This window comes from Macaca thibetana, chromosome X (genome assembly GCF_024542745.1).
Source record: "Macaca thibetana thibetana isolate TM-01 chromosome X, ASM2454274v1, whole genome shotgun sequence".
Lineage (NCBI taxonomy): Eukaryota > Metazoa > Chordata > Mammalia > Primates > Cercopithecidae > Macaca > Macaca thibetana.
Window position 1 is genome coordinate 40,663,781 of NC_065598.1, and position 19,531 is coordinate 40,683,311.

A 19,531-nucleotide genomic window follows, 5' to 3' on the forward strand; every position below is an offset into this window, starting at 1 on the left:
AAAGCTACAGTGGAGTGGGGCTGGGCTCAGTGGTTCACACCTGTAATCCCAGCACTTTGGGAGGTCAGGGCAGGCGGATCACTTGAGGTCAGGAGTTTGAGACCAGCCTGGCCAACAGGGTGAAACCCTACAAAAATTAGCTGGGCATGGTAGCGTGCGCCTGTAATCCCAGCTACTTGGGAGGCTGAGACGAGAATCGCTTTAACCTGGGAGGCTGAGGTTACAGTGAGCTGAGATAGCGCCACTGTACTCCAGCCTGGGTGACAGAGCTAGTCTCTCGCGAAAAAAAAAAAAAAAGAAAAACCAAAACCTACCTTGGTAGGTCTACTGTTGGGGTACTAAATGATGGAACATGTTCTAAATACTTTGTGAAGCAACTGTTATTTTAAGTTTTGATTAACAAAAGTGAACAGGTCGGGCACAGTGGCTCACACCTGTAATCCCAGCACTTTGGGAGGCCGAGGCAGGTGGATCACGAGGTCAGGAGTTCGAGACCAGCCTGACCAATATGGTGAAACCCCATCTCTACTAAAAAATACAAAAATTAGCTGGGTGTAGTGGTGCGCGTCTGTAGTCCCAGCTGCTCAGGAGGCTGAGGCAGAAGAATCCCTTGAACCCAGGAGGCAGAGGTTGCAGTGAGCCAAGATGGCGCCACTGCATTCCAGCGTGGGCGACAGAGTGAGACTCCATCTCCAAAAAAAAAGAAAAAAAAAGAAAAATGAACATAGGTCTTGCATAGTAACAAGAAAGCTCAAGTGGTGTAGATGGTAATCCTTGACTATGTAGTCCATCTTTTTCTGGCGGCTTAACTGTCAGTCATTAAAATTAAGCCATGTGTCAATTCTAAGAGGGAAAGCATTAAATCGTTCAGTGTAGCCTATGATTAGCATGGACCCATCATAAATCATGACACCACTTTCTACCCCATAAATACATACAATTGTAAATTGTCAATTTACGATAAGATTATAAAAAGAACACGGACCCAAGTCATGTTGCCTAGCATTCAAATTTCAGCTTTGTACCATATTTGCGTTATGACTCTGGGTAAATTATATAACCTCTAAGCCTCAAGTTTGTCTGTCTGTACAGTGAGGGTAATAATAGTGTAACTACTTCATGGGTTGTTAAAAGGATCAATTGAAGTAATGCTAAACATAGATTTTGGTATTAAGGTTTTATGCTGACCTCAAAACTCATAGGGTGTGTCTCTTTCTGTTCTCTGGATGAATTTATGCGAAGTTTATTATTTGTTTCATTAATTGTTTGGAAGATTTTACTGGTGGACCCATCTGGCCTGGGGTTTTATTTATGGAAAAGTTTTAATTGAAGATCCTTTTTTTTATTTGGAGATGGAGTCTTGTTCTGTTGCCCAGGCTGGAGTGCAGTGGTGTGATCTTGGCTCACTGCTACCTCCGCCTCCCTGGTTCAAGCGATTCTTCTGCCTCAGCCTCCTGAGTAGCTGGGATTACAGGCGCGTCCCACCACACCTGGCTAATTTTTGTATTTCTAGTAGAGACAGGGTTTCACCATGTTGGTCAGGCTGGTCTCGAGCTCCTTACCTCGTGATCCGCCTGCCTTGGCCTCCCAAAATGCTGGGATTACAGGCATGAGCCACCTGCGCCTGGCCGATCCATTTTTTTTTAAGTGGAGGAATTTTTAAATTTTTAGCGTCTTCTGGTAAATTGTGTTTTTCAAGGAATTGGTTTATTTCATCTAGATTTTCAAATTTGAGGTAAAGTTGTTAATGACCCTTATTATCTTTTTTGTGTCTTGGGGCCTATGGTAATGCCTCCTTATTTCTGATACCACTACTAATGTCATTAAACCTTCTAAAAAACCAACTCTCTTGTCTTTACTCCCTCCCCCCACCCCCTCCCGCCAACCAACACACACACACACACACACACACACACACACAGACGCACACACACACACACTGTCTCTTTCTCGCACGCGTGCGCGTCTCTGTTCCTTTTAGTTTGGATTTGGTTTGCTGTTCTTTTTCTCATTTCTTGAAATGGAAATTAAGATGATTGATTTCAGTTGTCTTTTCTAATATATACAGTTTTATATTGGGAAGTATTAAACTGAATGACAAAACATTAACACTTGTGATGTGCAGCTCAAACAGTGCTTAGAGGTAAGTTAGTTGAGGTGTGTGTAAATTATCACAAACATGCTGCTTCCAATTTTTACATGTTTGTGTAGAGTCGGGTAAGTTTTTAGGCAAAAGTGTTATTTTTAAGTTTTTTTTACTATTATTTGGGGATAAGTTCTTATTGTCCAGCTATTACAGGTTAGATATTCTATTATAAGTAGTATAGAAAAGAGCTTCTGTCTCTCCTTTTTCCTCTTCCTCTGCCATTTTAGAGAAGTGAACAAGTTGGGGTTTTTTTCTCCCCCAAATAAGTGTGTCAGTTTTATTCCTTTTCCTCTCTAGTTCCCATTTTCGAGACATAAAATATTAAAGTGTATGGTCACAGGTCTTGGACAGAGTTAAGTCCTTCCTGTATCATACATTTGTTAGCCAGTATTCAGGTTTTTAAAAGCGTAGTCAGAGGTTTGAGTTGGATGCCAAAGATTTCTAATTTTTTTTTTTTTTTTTTTGAGACGGAGTCTCGCTCTGTCGCCCAGACTGGAGTGCAGTGGCGCAATCTCGGCTCACTGCAAGCTCCGCCTCCCGGGTTCACGCCATTCTCCTGCCTCAGCCTCCGGAGTAACTGGGACTACAGGCGCCCGCCACCACGCCCGGCTAATTTCTTTTTGTATTTTTAGTAGAGACGGGGTTTCACCATGTTAGCCAGGATGGTCTCGATCTCCTGACCTCGTGATCTGCCCGCCTCGGCCTCCCAAAGTGCTGGGATTACAGGCTTGAGCCACCGCGCCCGGCCAGATTTCTAATTTTAAACCAGAAGCTAGTAGTTAAGAGTTCCAATATCTTTCCCTCTTTCTTTTCCATTTTATACCTGCATTGTCCATGAAATTCTAACCTCTTTTGCAATGTTTCTGATTTGCATGGCGTTAGACAAAAATCAAACCATTTATTTAACCTTACTCTTATTTTAAGGTGTGCTTGATGATTTTTAGAGCTCTTGGGTTTGTGATATTCACCCTAATATTCTATGTCTACATTGTGTTCCTTTTCTTCTAAAAACTTTACATTTTTTAAGATGACTGGTAATTTAAAATAACAAAGGAATGAAACAAATTACATTATCCCTCACCCTAACATTTTGTTTTTCTCTACTTATTAATGTTAGGATTTTATTTTACAAGATCTGACACGGTTGTACCAAGAAGCAGCAACCAAAGTGTTAATCACTGTTCAATTTAGGGCTCACTTTTTGGATATGCTTTTTATGTGCTGGCATAAAGGGAATTTCTAAAATCAGATTTTTCACTTAAATTTTTTTAAGCATGCCTTTAAAAAAATTCTCTTAGAGAATTTTAGGCTTTAGTATGTAGTAAAACTCGAGAAATGAAGCAGCCTTGGCAGAGGCACTGTGGGATGAACACTTTTGGATGCGGTTGCTGGGAGGGTGCAGATTTTCTGGAATGAAATTTGGCAGTATATGTCAGTGGCCTTCAAAGAAATTGTTTATACTGTTCTAGTAATTATATATCCAGGATCCTATCCTAAGGAAAAGTTGAAGTTCAACACAAAGGTTTATATATGAGAACATTCATTACAGCTATGTTTATGTTTGTTAGCAGTAAAAAATACCAAATACTAAATGTCTCCTTAATTTTGTTTAATTCATGCAATATTATCTGGCCATTAATTTTTTTTAAGATTTCTAATGATCAAAAATATTGAATACCTAGATACATTGAATGAAAAAGGACATAGACTTAAGTATAATTCCAGTTTTATTGAACATATATATGGACAGTTTTTATTTACTCTTAAAGATTACAAGGAAATAAATATCGGTGGTGTTTATAGGTGTGGAATTACAGGTGTTTTAAATTTTATTTTTTATATTTTCTATTTTCTATAAGCATGTATAAACTATGTCAGGGGGAAAGGAGTTAAAAAATAATAAAGCAGGCTTCCAAAGTTACATACTTCACATCAGACATTTTTGTTGGACTTGTAACACTTGACTTCTGTGCTGTAGTTTCCTTTGCCTTGAGACCAGCCCTGTGGACACCTGCACAGTGTTCTCCATCTTAAGTAGAAGTTCACCATTTAGTTACTAATTGACCATATGAGTTCATGTATAAACTTTGTAAGTAAAACATATTAATGCTGGTAAACTCATCTGTCTTCGTGCAAGTGCTTACTTATGCAACTCTTTATTTTACAACTGTTCAATAGGTGCTTGAGTGTTAGGGCGAGGGGCCCCTTTCTCTTAAAGGGCCATCAGCCTACAGTGAATAGAAAATTCAAGAACACATGAGTAAAAATCAGTTTAAAATTTAGGTTAGTTTCATTTTGAAAGGGAAGATACCACTTGCTTTCTGAATTAAGAGTGAAGGTCATAAAAGTTCATTCACTTAGTTGTGAAAATATTATGCACTGCTAAAGCGGGGGGGAGAGAAAGACATGCTAAAAATAAGGAATAAAAGAAGTCAAAAATAGCCACATTAGTTGAAAGTGATGTTACTTATTTAAGAACCATAATCATGAACTTATAAATAATTGTTGTTTGAGTAATAGTTTGGGTGTAGGGAAATTATGGAATAATTACGTTTTCCCCCCTTCAAATAAAAAAAAGTAGAAGTTATAAATTATAATGTGTAAAATGAGATGTATCATATTTGTAGAATAATTTCTGTCATGGCTCACATAATGGGAAATGTAAGCAGAGAGGCAGTACACATTATGATTAAGAATGCAAACTATTTAGACTTTGATTCAAATCCTGAGTGTAGAATTTGAGTTGTGTGATCTTGGGCTACTTATTGTCTGAGTTTTTTTCATCTATTAAATGGCAGTAGCATACTTCATTAGGTTGTTGAGGATTAAATGAAATTATTTTAAAGCACAGTAGTACAGAGATGGCCTGAAACATCATAAACTTTCAATTATTTTATCTTTTGTAAAAATTTACAATACAGGTGTCCCTTAGTATTCATGGAAGATTGGTTCCAGGACCTCTTACCACTTGGATAGCAAAATTGGTGTATGCTCAAGTCCCTGATATAAAATGGTTTAGTATTTGAATATAACTCATGTACATCTTTCTGTATATACTTCACATAATCTCTAGATTACTTATGATGCCTAATATAGTGTAGATGCTGTATAAATCGTTATCATGCTGTATTGTTTGGGGAATCATGACAAGCAAAAAGTTTGTACATATTCAGCACATATTCAATTTTTCCTGAATATTTTCGATCCAAGGTTGTTGGTTGACTTTGCAGATGCAGAACCCATGGATATGTAGGGCTATTTACTGAATTTTAAAATCTGCAATGCTTGTCTGTGTTGGTGTTTGGATTACTATTTTACATATGTTATAGAAACTTAAATGTGGAATATTTAATTTTTAATTAAGACTTCATCGCCTGATTCTTCCAATGAAAATTCCCCGGCAACTCCCCCAGATGAGCAAGGTCAAGGTGATGCCCCACCACAGCTTGAAGATGAGGAACCTGCATTTCCACATACTGACTTGGCCAAGTTGGATGACATGATCAACAGGTGAGTTGGTGTGTAACACAGAAGAAAGAGAGCAGACAGGAAAGTAACCCCACTGCCTCCTTAATAGTCTTTACAGCTTCGTCACTGCCAAGTGCTTTATAACCCATGATTCTTAATGGATTTAATAAATGAAAGGGAGTGACAGTGTTAGTAAAATTTTCACATTAATGATGATGACCCTGCTTAGTTTGTTTCTGAAGTAAAATTGTATGTTCAGTTTCCCTCTTGGAGAGTTTATGAAGTTTTTTTCTCATTGGTCTCTTGGTTGCTGGATGACTTTCATAATTTTGGGATGGCCTGTGGTAAATCAGGTCATGAGGACATTGAGTTCCTCAGAACCTGATCCTAGTGAATTCTTGACTAGTTTGAGCCATTTAACCATCCTAGATGTTTCCTTTTTTTGGTCTTCATCTCAGGGAACAGTTCAGAATATAATTTTTCACACTTGTAGTACAAACAACCACCCTATCCCACCCCCACACACTTTGATTATTTAGAGGAAAACTCCAAGAGAGTGAAGCTTTAAGCTTTTGTGCAGAGGAAGAAAAAGATTTCAAGAGGCTAGGGAAGAGCACATCAAAGAATCCCATATGACTGTGGTCTTGACTGTGGGCTCAACAAGTGAGTGCCAGGAAGGTGTGACACATTTCCCCCTCACTACCCAAAAGGAAAGTAATGAAAACACATGTTCTTAAAGGCACTTGCTTTACTGAGTTGTTGTTTTTTTTTTTAATTTCATTTTCTAAAAATAAGTCAACACTATTAAATGCATAATGTGAGAGGAAATAAAAATCCTTTGCATTAAAAAAAGAAATCTAAATACATAAATAATGAGTATGCATTGTTAAACAGAAATATTTTATGTAGGTAAACTTGTCTGTACTTTTCCCCCTTACATACACATATTCCTGCCAAAAATTACTGTTAACAATTAGTACATTCTCCAGATTGCCTTTGTGTTTACTATCATATATGAATTGATTTTTCTATAAATACAGGATTCTTACTATAATTTTGTAACTTGCTTTCATTTATCTTGAATATTTTTCCTATTAATATCCATTGTTTTTAATTATATATTTACAAGAATACATTGTGTGATTCTGGCAGGTGTCTGTAGTAATGGTATATAATTATGTTTAATGGTGGTCCCTGACCATTCTCTATAGCAGTGATACCACAGCAGAAGGTTGTATTGTTTGTTGCTTTTCCATACTTGTCTGGTGGTTGGTGATTGGTAGTAAAATGCTTCTTAGGCTGAAGTTGCATATTATTAGGAAGGTCTCAGTGGGGAGAAAAATATAAATGATTTTTTTTTTTTTGAGACGGAGTCTCACTCTGCCACCAGACTGGAGTGCAGTGGTGTGATCTCGGCTCACTGCAACCTCCGCCGCCTCGGTTCAAGCGGTTCTCCTGCCTCAGCCTCCTGAGTAGCTGGGACTACAGGAGTGCGCCACCACGCCCAGCTGATTTTTGTGTTTTCAGTAGAGATGGGGTTTCACCATGTTGGCCAGGATGGTCTCGATCTCTTTTCTTCTTTTTGAGACAGAGTCTCTCTCTGTTGCCCAGGCTGTAGTGGAGTGGCACGATCTTAGCTCACTGCAACCTCCGCCTCCCAGGTTCAAATGATTCTTCTGCCTCAGCCTCCTGAGTAGCTGAGATTACAGGCATGTGCCACCATGCCTGGCTAATTTTTGTATTTTTAGTACAGACGGGGTTTCACCATGTTGGCCAGGCTGGTCTCGAATGCCTGATATCAGGTGATCCGCCTGCCTTGGCCTCCCAAAGTGCTGGGATTACAGGTGTGAGCCACTACTTCTGGGTGACCCTGTCTCTTACCACAAAAAAAAAAGCAGGAGGAGTGGGGGCGGTGCAACAAAGAGGTTTATCATGTCTCCTTTGATCTGATTCCCGAAAGAGCACTTCCCTGTGAATTTTAACAAAAATATCCCTGATACCTAATTAGTTAATATTTGATTGTTATTAATAGTTTTATATCTTATCAAGATAATTTAGTTTTCTTCCCTCTCTTATTGCTCTATCTTTTGATAGTACCTGTAAAAATTTGTAGAGACAACAGATGGTGCTTACTCCCACAAAGCAGATATTCTGCCAACCTTGTCTTAATATTTTAATACTATTTTAATATTAAATATTTTCACAGCAAGATAATTATAATTAGTAGCTCATTTGTAGTGCCTCTTTTAGTGTACAACCATTAAGCATGTTTTATTTTATAAAACTTTTAGGCCTCGATGGGTGGTTCCAGTTTTGCCAAAAGGGGAATTAGAAGTGCTTTTAGAAGCTGCTATTGATCTTAGTAAAAAAGGTAAGTTGTATGTTTTTATGCTTTCTATAATGTATGCTACTATATGTGCTTTTACTTTATCCCAAAAGCGGGTGAAATGGATTTGTTTTCCTCCATTTAATTGAGGGTCTTATCTGTTATGGGAAATAATATACAGGAGAACATTTTACAATTAAGTACCCTATAAATGATGGATGGTATGATGGACTCCAGACATATCTGCCCCCTGCCCCCCTTGTAATTTATCTTGAGTCATTTCTGTCCTCAAAATATGTACTGTGTAAGTCTACAAATTATTTACACTTGCCCTTTGACTGCTTTACTAAAATGACAGTGAATTAGGATGTGTGGCTCTTTGTACCTAGTAAAATCTTCATTCATAATCCTTTAGGTAAAAATTACCATTTCGTTAATATTGTACTTTTAAAATAAACTATCTTGCTTACATGTTTGTAAGATTGGGTCTTCCTTTGTCACCCAGGATGGAGTGTGGTGATGTGATCACAGCTCACTGCAGTCTCTATCTCCTGGGCTCAAGCAGTCCTCCCACCTCAGCCTCCTGAGTGGGACACAGGCATGCACCATCATGCCCACTAATTTTTTTTTTTTTTTTTTGAGATGGAATCTCATTCATGCCCAGGCTGGAGTGCAGTGGTGTGATCTTGGCTCACTGCAACCTCCACCTCCTGGGTTCAAGCGATTCTCCTGCCTCGGCCTCCCAAGTAGGTGGGATTACAGGCGCCCACCACCGTACCCGGCTGATTTTTGTATTCTTAGTAGAGACAGAGTTTCACCATGTTGGCCAGGCTGGTGTCGAACTCCTGACCTCAGGTGATCCACCCGCCTTGGCCTCCCAAAGTGCTGGGATTATAAGGCATGAGCCACTGCGCCCGACTAATCTCTTTTTCCTCTTTCTTTTTTTTTTTTTTGTAGAGACAGACTGGTTCCCCAGGCTGGTCTTGAAGTCCTGGGTTCAAGCGATCCTCCCACCTCGGCCTTCCAAAGTGCTGGGATTGCAGGCATGAGCTACTGTACCCAGCCAATTTTTTTTTTTTTTTTTTTTTTTTAAATACACAGGAAAGTGTGATTTTTCTCTTAGAGAATTGAAAGATGAGGTCTGTTTTTGTTAAACCAACAAAAGGAAATCTGGTGTTTTTACTCAGTTGTCCAGAAGAAAAAGTTTAATGCTGGAATTAATCTTTTTTTTTTTTACCCCAATGTCTTTGGTCTACTTTAGGTGCAGTTGAGTTATCTAACAGAGGACTACTATTGTAATAATTTTCAATTCATCTTTTAAGATACTGCAGATTAAAAAGCAGTAACATTTCATTTTCTGAAATAGGATGGCTATGGATATGTTATAGTTAATAATAGGCACTATCACAATTGAAATTGATTATTGTCAAAATTAACATGTTTAAGTACAACTCCATGGCAAGAGAAAGTTTGATTTATAATAATTCCCCTCTTTTGTTTAAAGAACGTGTCCTTATGCCTCATTAATCCTGTAGAAGTATACCAAAGTGAAAATATAACACACGGACAGGTTACAGTTGTTTTCACCACTCAAAATTTTTTGTTCTTTTACGCGTTTATTCACCAATTCATCAAAATTTTTTAAAGAAAATATCTTTTTTATTTTAAAAATGTTTACTTTTTATGGGTATATAGTAGGTGTATATATTTTGGGGTAATGAGATATTTTGATACAGGCATACAATGCGAAATAATCACATCAGGATAGATAAGAGTATCCATTACCTCAAGCATTTATCCTTTGTGTTTCAAACAATCCAATTATACTCTTCTAGTTATTTTAAAATGTACAATTAAATTATTTTTTTACCGTACTCCCTGTTTGGTGCTAACAAGTAACTAGGTCTTATTCTATTTTTTGTACCCATTAACCATCCTGCTATTCTCTACATCCGTGAGTTCAGTTGTTTGATTTTTAGATCCCACAAATGAGTGAGAACATGTGATGTTTGTCTTTCTGTGCTTGGCTTATTTCACTTACCATGGTGACCTTTTGTTGCATCCATGTTGTTGGAAATGACAGGATCCCTTTTTTTTTTAATGGCTGAATAATACTCCATTGTGTATATGTACCACATTTCCTTTATCCATTCGTCCATTAATACTTAGGTTGGTTCAAAATCTTGGCTATTGTGACCAGTGCTGCATCAAACATAGTAGTGCAGATATTGCTTCAATATACTGATTTTCTTTCTTTTGGGCATATCAGCAAATTTTGGAAGACTTCTGTGCTAAGCATGTTCTAAGTCTTGACTGTAAAATGATGGGTAAACACTGATTAATGGTATTTCATTTAATAGCATTGACATTCAGTGGACGTGTATTCCTCCCTCCACCGTATTTTTTTTTTTCTGAGACCACAGTTATTTTTGACAAGTTCCAAATTTTTAAAAGTTTAAATTAGCCGGGCGCGGTGGCTCAAGCCTGTAATCCCAGCACTTTGGGAGGCCGAGACGGGTGGATCACGAGGTCAGGAGATCAAGACCATCCTGGCTAACACGGTGAAACCCCGTCTCTACTGAAAAATACAAAAAAACTAGCCGGGTGAATTGGCGGGCGCCTGTAGTCCCAGCTACTCGGGAGGCTGAGGCAGGAGAATGGCGTAAACCCGGGAGGCGGAGCTTGCAGTGAGCTGAGATCTGGCCACTGCACTCCAGCCCGGGCGACAGAGCGAGACTCCGTCTCAAAAAAAAAAAAAAAAGTTTAAATTACCATCTCTTTTGTACTATCCATCAAATAATACTTTCTATACAAATCGAATAGTTTTTATTTTGTCATTAAGAGTTACAGATTTTCTTTGTTTGGAAGCACATTGCTCTGTTGCTTTTCTAAAATGAGGTGAAATTAAGCAAAGATGTAAAGAAACAGAGACACTGAGATAGGCTAATAAGGAAGACAAGATATAATTCATTTTATTTGATCAAACGCAGAATAATATAAGGATATTGATGCTAAATGAATGATTTATGAACAAAATAAGATTTTAAAAATTGGGAAATGTTTTTAAGTTCGAAGACATTTTCAGGGAGCAAAATTCTATTTAAATTTGCCTCTTTTCATGGTGCTGCTGATCACCATTTTGTGTTTAAGGCTAGTGCCATAATTTGTAACATTTTTCAGTTAGTGTTAATATTACTCGGTCAATCTACTGTTATGCAATTAAGTATTTGTTAGCTGTCAGTGAAGTTTTAATTTATTACCTTTTATTGTATATTGGACAGTGTAAAAACAATCAGATAAATATTTTGTTTGCATTAATTTTTCTCACTTTTCCTTAGGCCTTGATGTTAAAAGTGAAGCATGTCAGCGATTTTTCCGAGATGGGCTAACAATATCATTCACTAAAATCCTTACAGATGAAGCAGTGAGTGGCTGGAAGTTCGAAATTCATGTGAGTCTTGTGTTTGACTTTAGAGGATCAGATTTACATAGTGATGCCAGTGATTGGGGAGGGGTATATGTATGTATGTGTGGCTGTGTTATTTCTGTTATAATTGAATTAAAAGGTCTAAAAATGAAAAACTTAAAAATGTTTATAAATTAAGTCTCTTGAAGGCAGCATGGTCATTTAGAATAAGCATGAGATTTAGAGTTAAACTTGGGTTTAATCTCTCCCCTGGGATCTCAAGTGTCTGTGACCTTAGGCAAGTCATCACATTTCATTGAAAATGTAATGCTATCAATTGTAAGGTACATCACTGTTTTATGGCCTATTAAGAAAAATACTCAAGATGGGGCATTTCATATACATCTGGGACACCAAAGGGTCAGTGTAGAGGTAAATGAGAAAGAACTTGCTATGCAGAAAGGGACAGCAAAAAACCCTGCATGTCTTAACCTTGGCACTTGGTGGAGGGAGGGATTTAAAAAAAAAAAAAAAGTGAAAATCTAAACCACAAGCCAGTATTTACACAGTTTTGTAGTCTGAATTCAAATTATAGTTGTGATACAAAAAGCCCTTAAGTGTAAAATGTAAAGTGGTCTCAGGTTGATAGTGCCCCCAAGTGACTAACAGAAGCAAACACAATTCCTCTTTGCAAATACCTTCCATTTAGGAAAACAGTAATGTATTATTCATTGATTATAAGATAGAGTCAGATTCCAGAGATCTTAAAAAGTGAAAAAAAAGTATATGTCTCAGACTGATAAAATGCCATAATTACTCTAAGTCTCTGTTACTTTTGTTTTTTGTGTGTGTGTGTGTTTTTTTTTTCCTGAGACAGAGTCTCCCTCTGTCTCCCAGGCTCCCAGGCTGGAGTGCAGTGGTGCGATCTCAGCTCCCTGCAACCTCCGCCTCCCAGGTTGAAGCGACTCTCCTGCCTCAGCCTCCCGAGTAGCTGGAACTTAGGTGTGCGCCACCACGCCTGGCTAATTTTTGTATTTTTAGGAGAGATGGGGTTTCACCATGTTGGCCAGGCTGGTCTTGAACTCCTGTCCTCAAGTGATCCGCCTGCCTCAGCCTCCCAAAGTGCTGGGATTACAGGTGTGAGCCCCCATGCCCGGCCTCTGTTCTTTTGTATACTGTGGAAGTGGTCATGTCAAGCAGATAATGTTTTTGTGGCCTGTAACCTATTTCCCAAATATGACCATAGCATAAAAATTCCACATTTTCTAGCCGGTGGCTCATGCCTGTAATCCCAGTACTTTGGGAGGCCGAGGCAGGAGGATCACCTGAGGTCCCGAGTTCGAGACCAGCCTGACCAACATGGAGAAACCCCGTCTCTACTAAAAATACAACATTAGCCGGGTGTGGTGGCGCATGCCTGTAATCCCATCTACTCTGGAGGCTGGGGCTGGAGAATGGCTTGAACCTGGGAGGTGGAGGTTGCTGTGAGCTGAGATCGTGCCATTGCACTCCAGCCTGGGCAATAAGAGCGAAACTCCATCTCAAAAAAAAAAAATTCCACGTTTTCTGATTTAACATGTAATTTTATAGGTGTAGAAAGGGAAACTTTGGAAGTGGCATCAGACTTTTGCATTTGACATTTAGCTAGCAAATTTATCATGGATGATTGACGTATTTTATTTATTTTTATTTTTTGAGACAGAGTCTTGCTCTGTTGCCCAGGCTGGAGTGCAGTGGCACCATCTTGGCTTCCTTGGAACCTCTGCCTCCTGGGTTCAAGCTGTTCTCATGCTTCAGCCTCCTGAGTAGCTGGGACTACAGGCACATGCCAGCACACGTGGCTAATTTTTGTATTTTTAGTAGAGACACGGTTTCACCTTGTTGCCCAGGCTGATCTCAAACTCCTGGCCTCAAGTGATCCACTCTCCTCAGCCTCCCAAAGTGTTGGGATTAACAGTCGTGAGCCACTGTGCTCAGCCTGACATATTGTTTAGATTTTAGAATTGCTGCCTCTCGTGTACAAATTCCAGAGAGAAAAAATAGTAACTTGCATCTTATCTGTGGACGTAGAGCAGGAATAGATAACTTACGGTGCCTCTTGTATTTTTTAAGCCATAGCAAATGGCTTTTGAAAGTACCATATAAATTATGAAGTAAACAAATTCTAACTTGTCCTTTGATAATCAGTTTGATCCCAGTATTAATGAAATGGTTAGAAAAATGGAGAGATCATTATTTGTTAGGATACGATTAATATTGAAGATATTTCTGTTTGAAATTGCAGTGTTTTGATCTTGCAAATTGCCTTTCCTCCTCATGTAACAGAGGTGTATTATTAACAATACTCATCGTCTGGTGGAGCTATGTGTGGCCAAGTTGTCCCAAGACTGGTTTCCACTTTTAGAACTTCTTGCCATGGCCTTAAATCCTCATTGCAAATTCCATATCTACAATGGTACACGTCCATGTGAATCAGTTTCCTCAAGTGTTCAGTTGCCTGAAGATGAACTCTTTGCTCGTTCTCCAGACCCTCGATCACCAAAGGTGTGTTGGTTTGTTATTTTCAAAATTAAATAATACAATTGTTTTGCTCTGACACAGAATCTTCAGTGATCTGTATTTAAAGTGTGACAATGAAATAACACTTTAAATGAAAATACACTCAACCAGAAGCCTTTTTCGTAACTTTGTCATTCTGGTTCTGTCTTTGTTTTTTCTGCATGTATAATTATCCCCCTTGTCTTCTGTCCAGCCTCTTTAGAAGTAGTCATAATTTGGGTTAGTAGGAAACACTGTATTTTTTCTTTGAAATAGAGTAGGAGATTATTTCTTTGACCAAGGACTCAAGTGTTGTTCTGTAGGGCCATGATCATTTTAGGCATTCCAAGATTTTGACTCCACAATCAAGTATATCCTCTAAATACCTAATAAATACATCATAAAATTACAGAAATTGTTAATGGAATCAATATAGTAAATCTTCCAAATCTCACTTAAATATATTCGGTACATAAATGTAAATTTTCTATATTGGTGTAAACAGACTATATACTGTGAAAACTTCGTCCCGAAATGCTGCTTCTTTTAATAAATATTAAGTAATTTAAAAATTTTAGATTTTAGGGAGACATTTTTAATATTATAGGTCTTGTACAAATTTCCCTTTTTCTATCCAGCCAGAAAAATTTTGTCATACATTATGCAGAACTTGGTTTATTCTACTAATAAGCTGAGGTTATCAAAAATATGTCAAACATAAGTTGAGATTTTCTGATATTTCCCAGTTCATATAGTTGCCACTAGATGGCTTATTTTTGCTTGAGTAGATCCGGTTAATATCTTAATAATGGCAATCTTCAAAATGAAAATTTTAATCTATACCTGTATTTCTTTTTAAATTTTACTTTTTTTTTTTTTTTTCCTCTATGTGCCAGTAATCCACAACTTAAGAGACTCACAGGAAACAAAACTTGATTTGGCAATGCTAAATGTAAAATTTTTAGATGACTTCTGGTTGAAGATAGTTTTATATCTTCGAAGTATAGTTCTTGCTATTAAACTTATAAAATACAGCGACTGGGAGAGTAGTTAGCCTTTCAAAGCCTTCAAGAGTACAATTTTTAAAAATATAGCCCAAAATATAGTTGTGAATCAGGGAGAAGCATATTCTGTGGAGTTACCTACACATTTACTTGCTGTTGAAGTAAGAGAAATTTTATACAGCTAAACAAGTCTTCTATAAATCTGATTAAAAGGGGACATATTTGGCAGAATCTTCAACCATGTCCCTAGTTGGATGCAGATGTCATGATATAATGAAAAATCTAAGGGATATATAATAGCCTCCATATGTTTTTTTATCCTGTTCTTCAAAGGTGGTAGTGGCAAAATTCAGATCATCAGACTTAGTCGATGGAGGTAAACTTTCTAAGCTGTAGATTCACTTTCGGATACTGTTTGTAATGAGTTTCATTTACCTTTGAGAAATTTGAGTTACAGAGCTTAAAAGTCTGTTTTATTAGGAATATTTTTGAGCCTTAATCTTAATCATTTTCTGGAGCTCTTGGTAGGTCTTCTGTTCTACTTCAAATTCTCTCTACACCCCCTACCCTCCTGGGACATTGAACCTCTGTGGCCTCAACTTTTGACCCATGAGAAAGCTAAAGCTGTCAGGACTATCTCTGAGAGTGTTTCCTGTTCCCCATCTTCCCCCAAGATGTTTGAAGATGTTTAAATGATATTATTTATTCAAACATTTAAAATATAATAAAAACTTCGTTGGTTGTGACAAAAGGTCTCAGGTAAAATTCACCATGCTATCTTTGAGAAAAGGAACTTGTAGTAATAGAAAACTGTGTGGAAAGCATATGGTGAATTGTAGGCTATGTGGTCATTTTGAATTTTCTATTTAGGGCGACTGATCTTTCTCTGCCAGTCTTGACAACTTAGAGCCAGAGAAAGAAAGCTGTTGTTGGCAGCTGCTGAAGCTAGCCTATTAGCTTCAGTTTGAAGCACTCTATCTGAATATTCCCAATTGTTTAAGTGTACATTGCAGCCAAAGAAATACAGAAAGATTAGCTTTAGACTAATTCTTTACTGTGTCCACACCTGCTGTTTTATAAATATTGTAACTATCAAGTATATCAATCTAATACTCTCATTATAGTTACTAAAGAAATAAAATATATTACATAATGAGCATGTACTTTCTTACAATTGCTGAATGACAAAAGGGATCTGGTGAATTAAGTACTCAAGAGTTTTAATGGTTTTGAATTAGCCTTTCATGACTAAAAAAGAAAACACTTATCTTATATTGAAATATGGTAATGGATTTATTAGAGAATTTAGTTCATTCATATTCTTTTAAAACCATATAAAAATTAGCAGTAGGCCAGGCAAGGTGGCTCACGCCTGTAATCCTAGCACTTTGGGAGGCCAAGACGGGTGGATCACCTAAAGTCAGGAGTTCGAGACCAGCCTGGTCAACATGGTGAAACCCCATCTCTACTAAAAATACAAAAATTAGCCAGGTGTGGTGGTGCGTGGCTATAATCACAGCTACTTGAGAGGCTGAGGCAGGAGAATCGCTTGAACCCAGGAGGCAGAGGTTGCTGTGAGCCGATATCGCACCGTTGCACTCCAGCCTGGGCGACGAGTAAAACTCCATCTCAAAAAAAAAAAAAAAAAAAAAAAGAACACTAGCATTAGCTATCATATTTTCTTTTTAAACAAACATTGGAAATACAGCCATTTATTTAGCATCTTTACTTTTTCCTATATATTTTTAAAAAACAGTTGTAGAAATTATTTTTGCTTAAGGCTTAGAAGAGAAATTGTCTCTTTTGTCCCTTGTTTTCCAGTGGCTTCTAAAACATGGCCTAAATTTTAGAAGGTGACAAGGTGTGAAAGGTTTTCTTAGGTACATTAATTTCTACGTATATTTGATTCTTATATCTGTATAGCCTTTTAATTCATCTTAAGTTTTTACATACAGACATGCTTTTAGCCTCACAACTGTTGTTTTGTGCCAGCTGTATGGTACTTTGAGCTACAGCTCTTCCTTAGTTCATCCTGTTGCATGGTGTTACTTCTAAGATAAGGAGAACTGGGTGCAATTCGTATAAGCAAAAGTATCAACCAGCATATTCTACTTAGGAACAATAGATACTAATACCAGGCCTTAGTTTTTAATTGACAATTCACTCTCAGGCTATTAGTTACTATGTTTATAGGGAAATTTTAATATTTTACAACTAAACAAGAAGTAGATTCAAAATTCATTACTAAGTAGCTGCTGCTTAACTCTCTTGAAGTCTATCTGCCTCCTGAAAATTATTTTAATATAAAAGACTTTCCAGTAATTAGAAGGTATTCATTCTTATATGGTGGGATATCTGAAATAGGAGCATGTCTTCTAATTCCTGTTCACCACTTACATTGGTACAAACAGACTGAACTATGCCCCAGTGATTTAATCTATACTTGCTACGTATACTGCTTCTGTCTCACAGATGGAATTACTGTGAACAAAATGCAATGTTTTGTGGTCCTTTGAAAGATGATTTGTTTTACTGAATTTACTATTTCTAGTATATTTCAAGAAGGCTTTAGTGCTTTTTACCCCTTGAAGTAGGAAGTTAACTTTTTTCATTAATTGTGTTACAGGGTTGGCTAGTGGATCTTCTCAACAAATTTGGCACTTTAAATGGGTTCCAGATTTTGCATGATCGTTTTATTAATGGATCAGCATTAAACGTTCAAATAATTGCAGCCCTTATTAAGTAAGTTACATTTAAAAATCAATGTTTAGTGCACCGTAGAATTGCTGGTTTTTGCTTCATAAAAATTGGGTTTTTCAAGTGTGGTTTCTTCAACTAATAACTTGGATTTTTAAAAAGTAATAGAGTTTAGTCCTAAATTGTTTTTAAGAAATTGCGTATTTACAGGAGTTTTATATCTTTCTTATTTCAGACCATTTGGGCAATGCTATGAGTTTCTCACTCTTCATACAGTGAAAAAGTACTTTCTTCCAATAATAGAAATGGTTCCACAGTTTTTAGAAAACTTAACTGATGAAGAACTGAAAAAGGAAGCAAAGAATGAAGCCAAAAATGATGCTCTTTCAATGATTATTAAATCTTTGAAGAATTTAGCTTCAAGGGTACCAGGACAAGAAGAAACTGTTAAAAACTTAGAAATATTTAGGTTAAAAATGATACTTAGGTAAGATACTTACCTCTTGAAATAATTATTTATGCCGATTTTAGAATCATACTTATCACTGAATTTTTCTTACAGATTATTGCAAATTTCTTCTTTCAATGGAAAGATGAATGCCCTGAATGAAGTTAATAAGGTGATATCTAGTGTGTCATACTATACCCATCGACATGGTAATCCTGAGGAGGAAGAGTGGCTCACAGCTGAACGAATGGCAGTGAGTCTTTCGATTCTTCTTTATATGAATAAGAATCTACTTAAGACAAAAAATTAGAATAGCTCTAGCTAAAAAAATTAGTAGTAGTAACATTTTAAAGTAAACCGGAATTGGGAGGTGTTTTGATTGATTTATAACTCTGTTAATCCCGAGAACTTTTTGAAATAACATAGTTTATTATTTGGTAGTGATATGAGTAACTTTAAAACATCTTTGATAAACTTAGTGATGAATGTGGCGTTCTGAAGTAATTACTAGTTTGTTGGAGAGTGGGAAGTTGGTTGAAATGGAGTAGGTAGAGTTGATCTAGAAAATGGATTGGGTAGTATCTGCTACATTATAAAGTGGCCTGTTGTTCATTTGCCATTTACAGTTAAACGTTTTAAAACAGGAAATAAAATTACCAGAATAAGATCTACACAAATTGTTTCATCACGATTTTGAGAATTTTATTTTGATATTGAAATTTTAGGAAACTTTATGTACCATAGATACTTCGTATGATATTGTTTTGAAATGAGTAAGTATGCCATCTAAGTTACAGTGCCAATATTTTTTGAATGTATATTGTGTGACAGTCTTGGGAAAACATCTGTAGGAGAACTGTCCTTGCCCTCAAGGAGCCCTCACTTTAATAGGGGAGATAGTGATTAGAGTGTGTTAAAATGTATGTGGAGACTGCTTAGATACTGCCGTGTTAGGGGGTCGGGGTAGACATTTAGTTTCATACATATGATGTACGTATCTGCCTCGTGGAAAGTCCAGCACAGAGCTATTCAAAGTGTGGTCTGAAGACTGGTGCTGGTTCTTGAACAAGTCCTAGGTAGGACAGAAAACAGCAGTGAAGTGTTTAGAAACTTTAGTTGCAGTTTGACATTGTGACATTCTTGCTGTGTTTTACAAAAGTATCTGTGGCTCTGCAGTGGCTCACACATGTAATCCCAGTACTTTGGGAGGCCGAGGAGAGATTGCTTGAGGTCAGGAGTTCAAGACCAGCCTGGGCAACAAAGCAAGACCCTGTCTTTATATTAAAAATATATGTGTATATATGTAGAATAACATAAAAACAACTATCTGCAACAGATTAGACATTAAAAACTGGCTCTTTATCAGCTGAGACATGTACTTCTCTAGCACATTTTGGGCCTGACTACTTTTTATTCTCAGTAAGCTAAATACTGCAAAATCATATAGTGTGGATTACTCCCTGTTTGTAGCATGAGTTAGCACTTTATTCTATTGCTG

The 19,531-nt window shown here is 37.2% G+C and overlaps 2 protein-coding genes across 6 annotated transcripts in view; both read left to right on the top strand.

The window, feature by feature from the left end:
• Positions 1–19,531, top strand: part of DDX3X (DEAD-box helicase 3 X-linked) — a 451,205-nt gene that overhangs the window by 188,206 nt on the left and 243,468 nt on the right. The window lies entirely within an intron of this gene.
• USP9X (ubiquitin specific peptidase 9 X-linked) overlaps positions 1–19,531 on the top strand; it is a 152,541-nt gene that overhangs the window by 37,864 nt on the left and 95,146 nt on the right. For all 5 annotated transcript variants that reach the window (XM_050776170.1, XM_050776169.1, XM_050776171.1 and 2 more), the window contains exons 3-9: positions 5,511–5,656; positions 7,906–7,985; positions 11,279–11,391; positions 13,672–13,890; positions 17,515–17,630; positions 17,821–18,072; positions 18,148–18,286. In XM_050776170.1, coding sequence (XP_050632127.1) covers positions 5,511–5,656; positions 7,906–7,985; positions 11,279–11,391; positions 13,672–13,890; positions 17,515–17,630; positions 17,821–18,072; positions 18,148–18,286 — 1,065 coding nt within the window. The remainder of the gene's footprint in view (positions 1–5,510; positions 5,657–7,905; positions 7,986–11,278; positions 11,392–13,671; positions 13,891–17,514; positions 17,631–17,820; positions 18,073–18,147; positions 18,287–19,531) is intronic.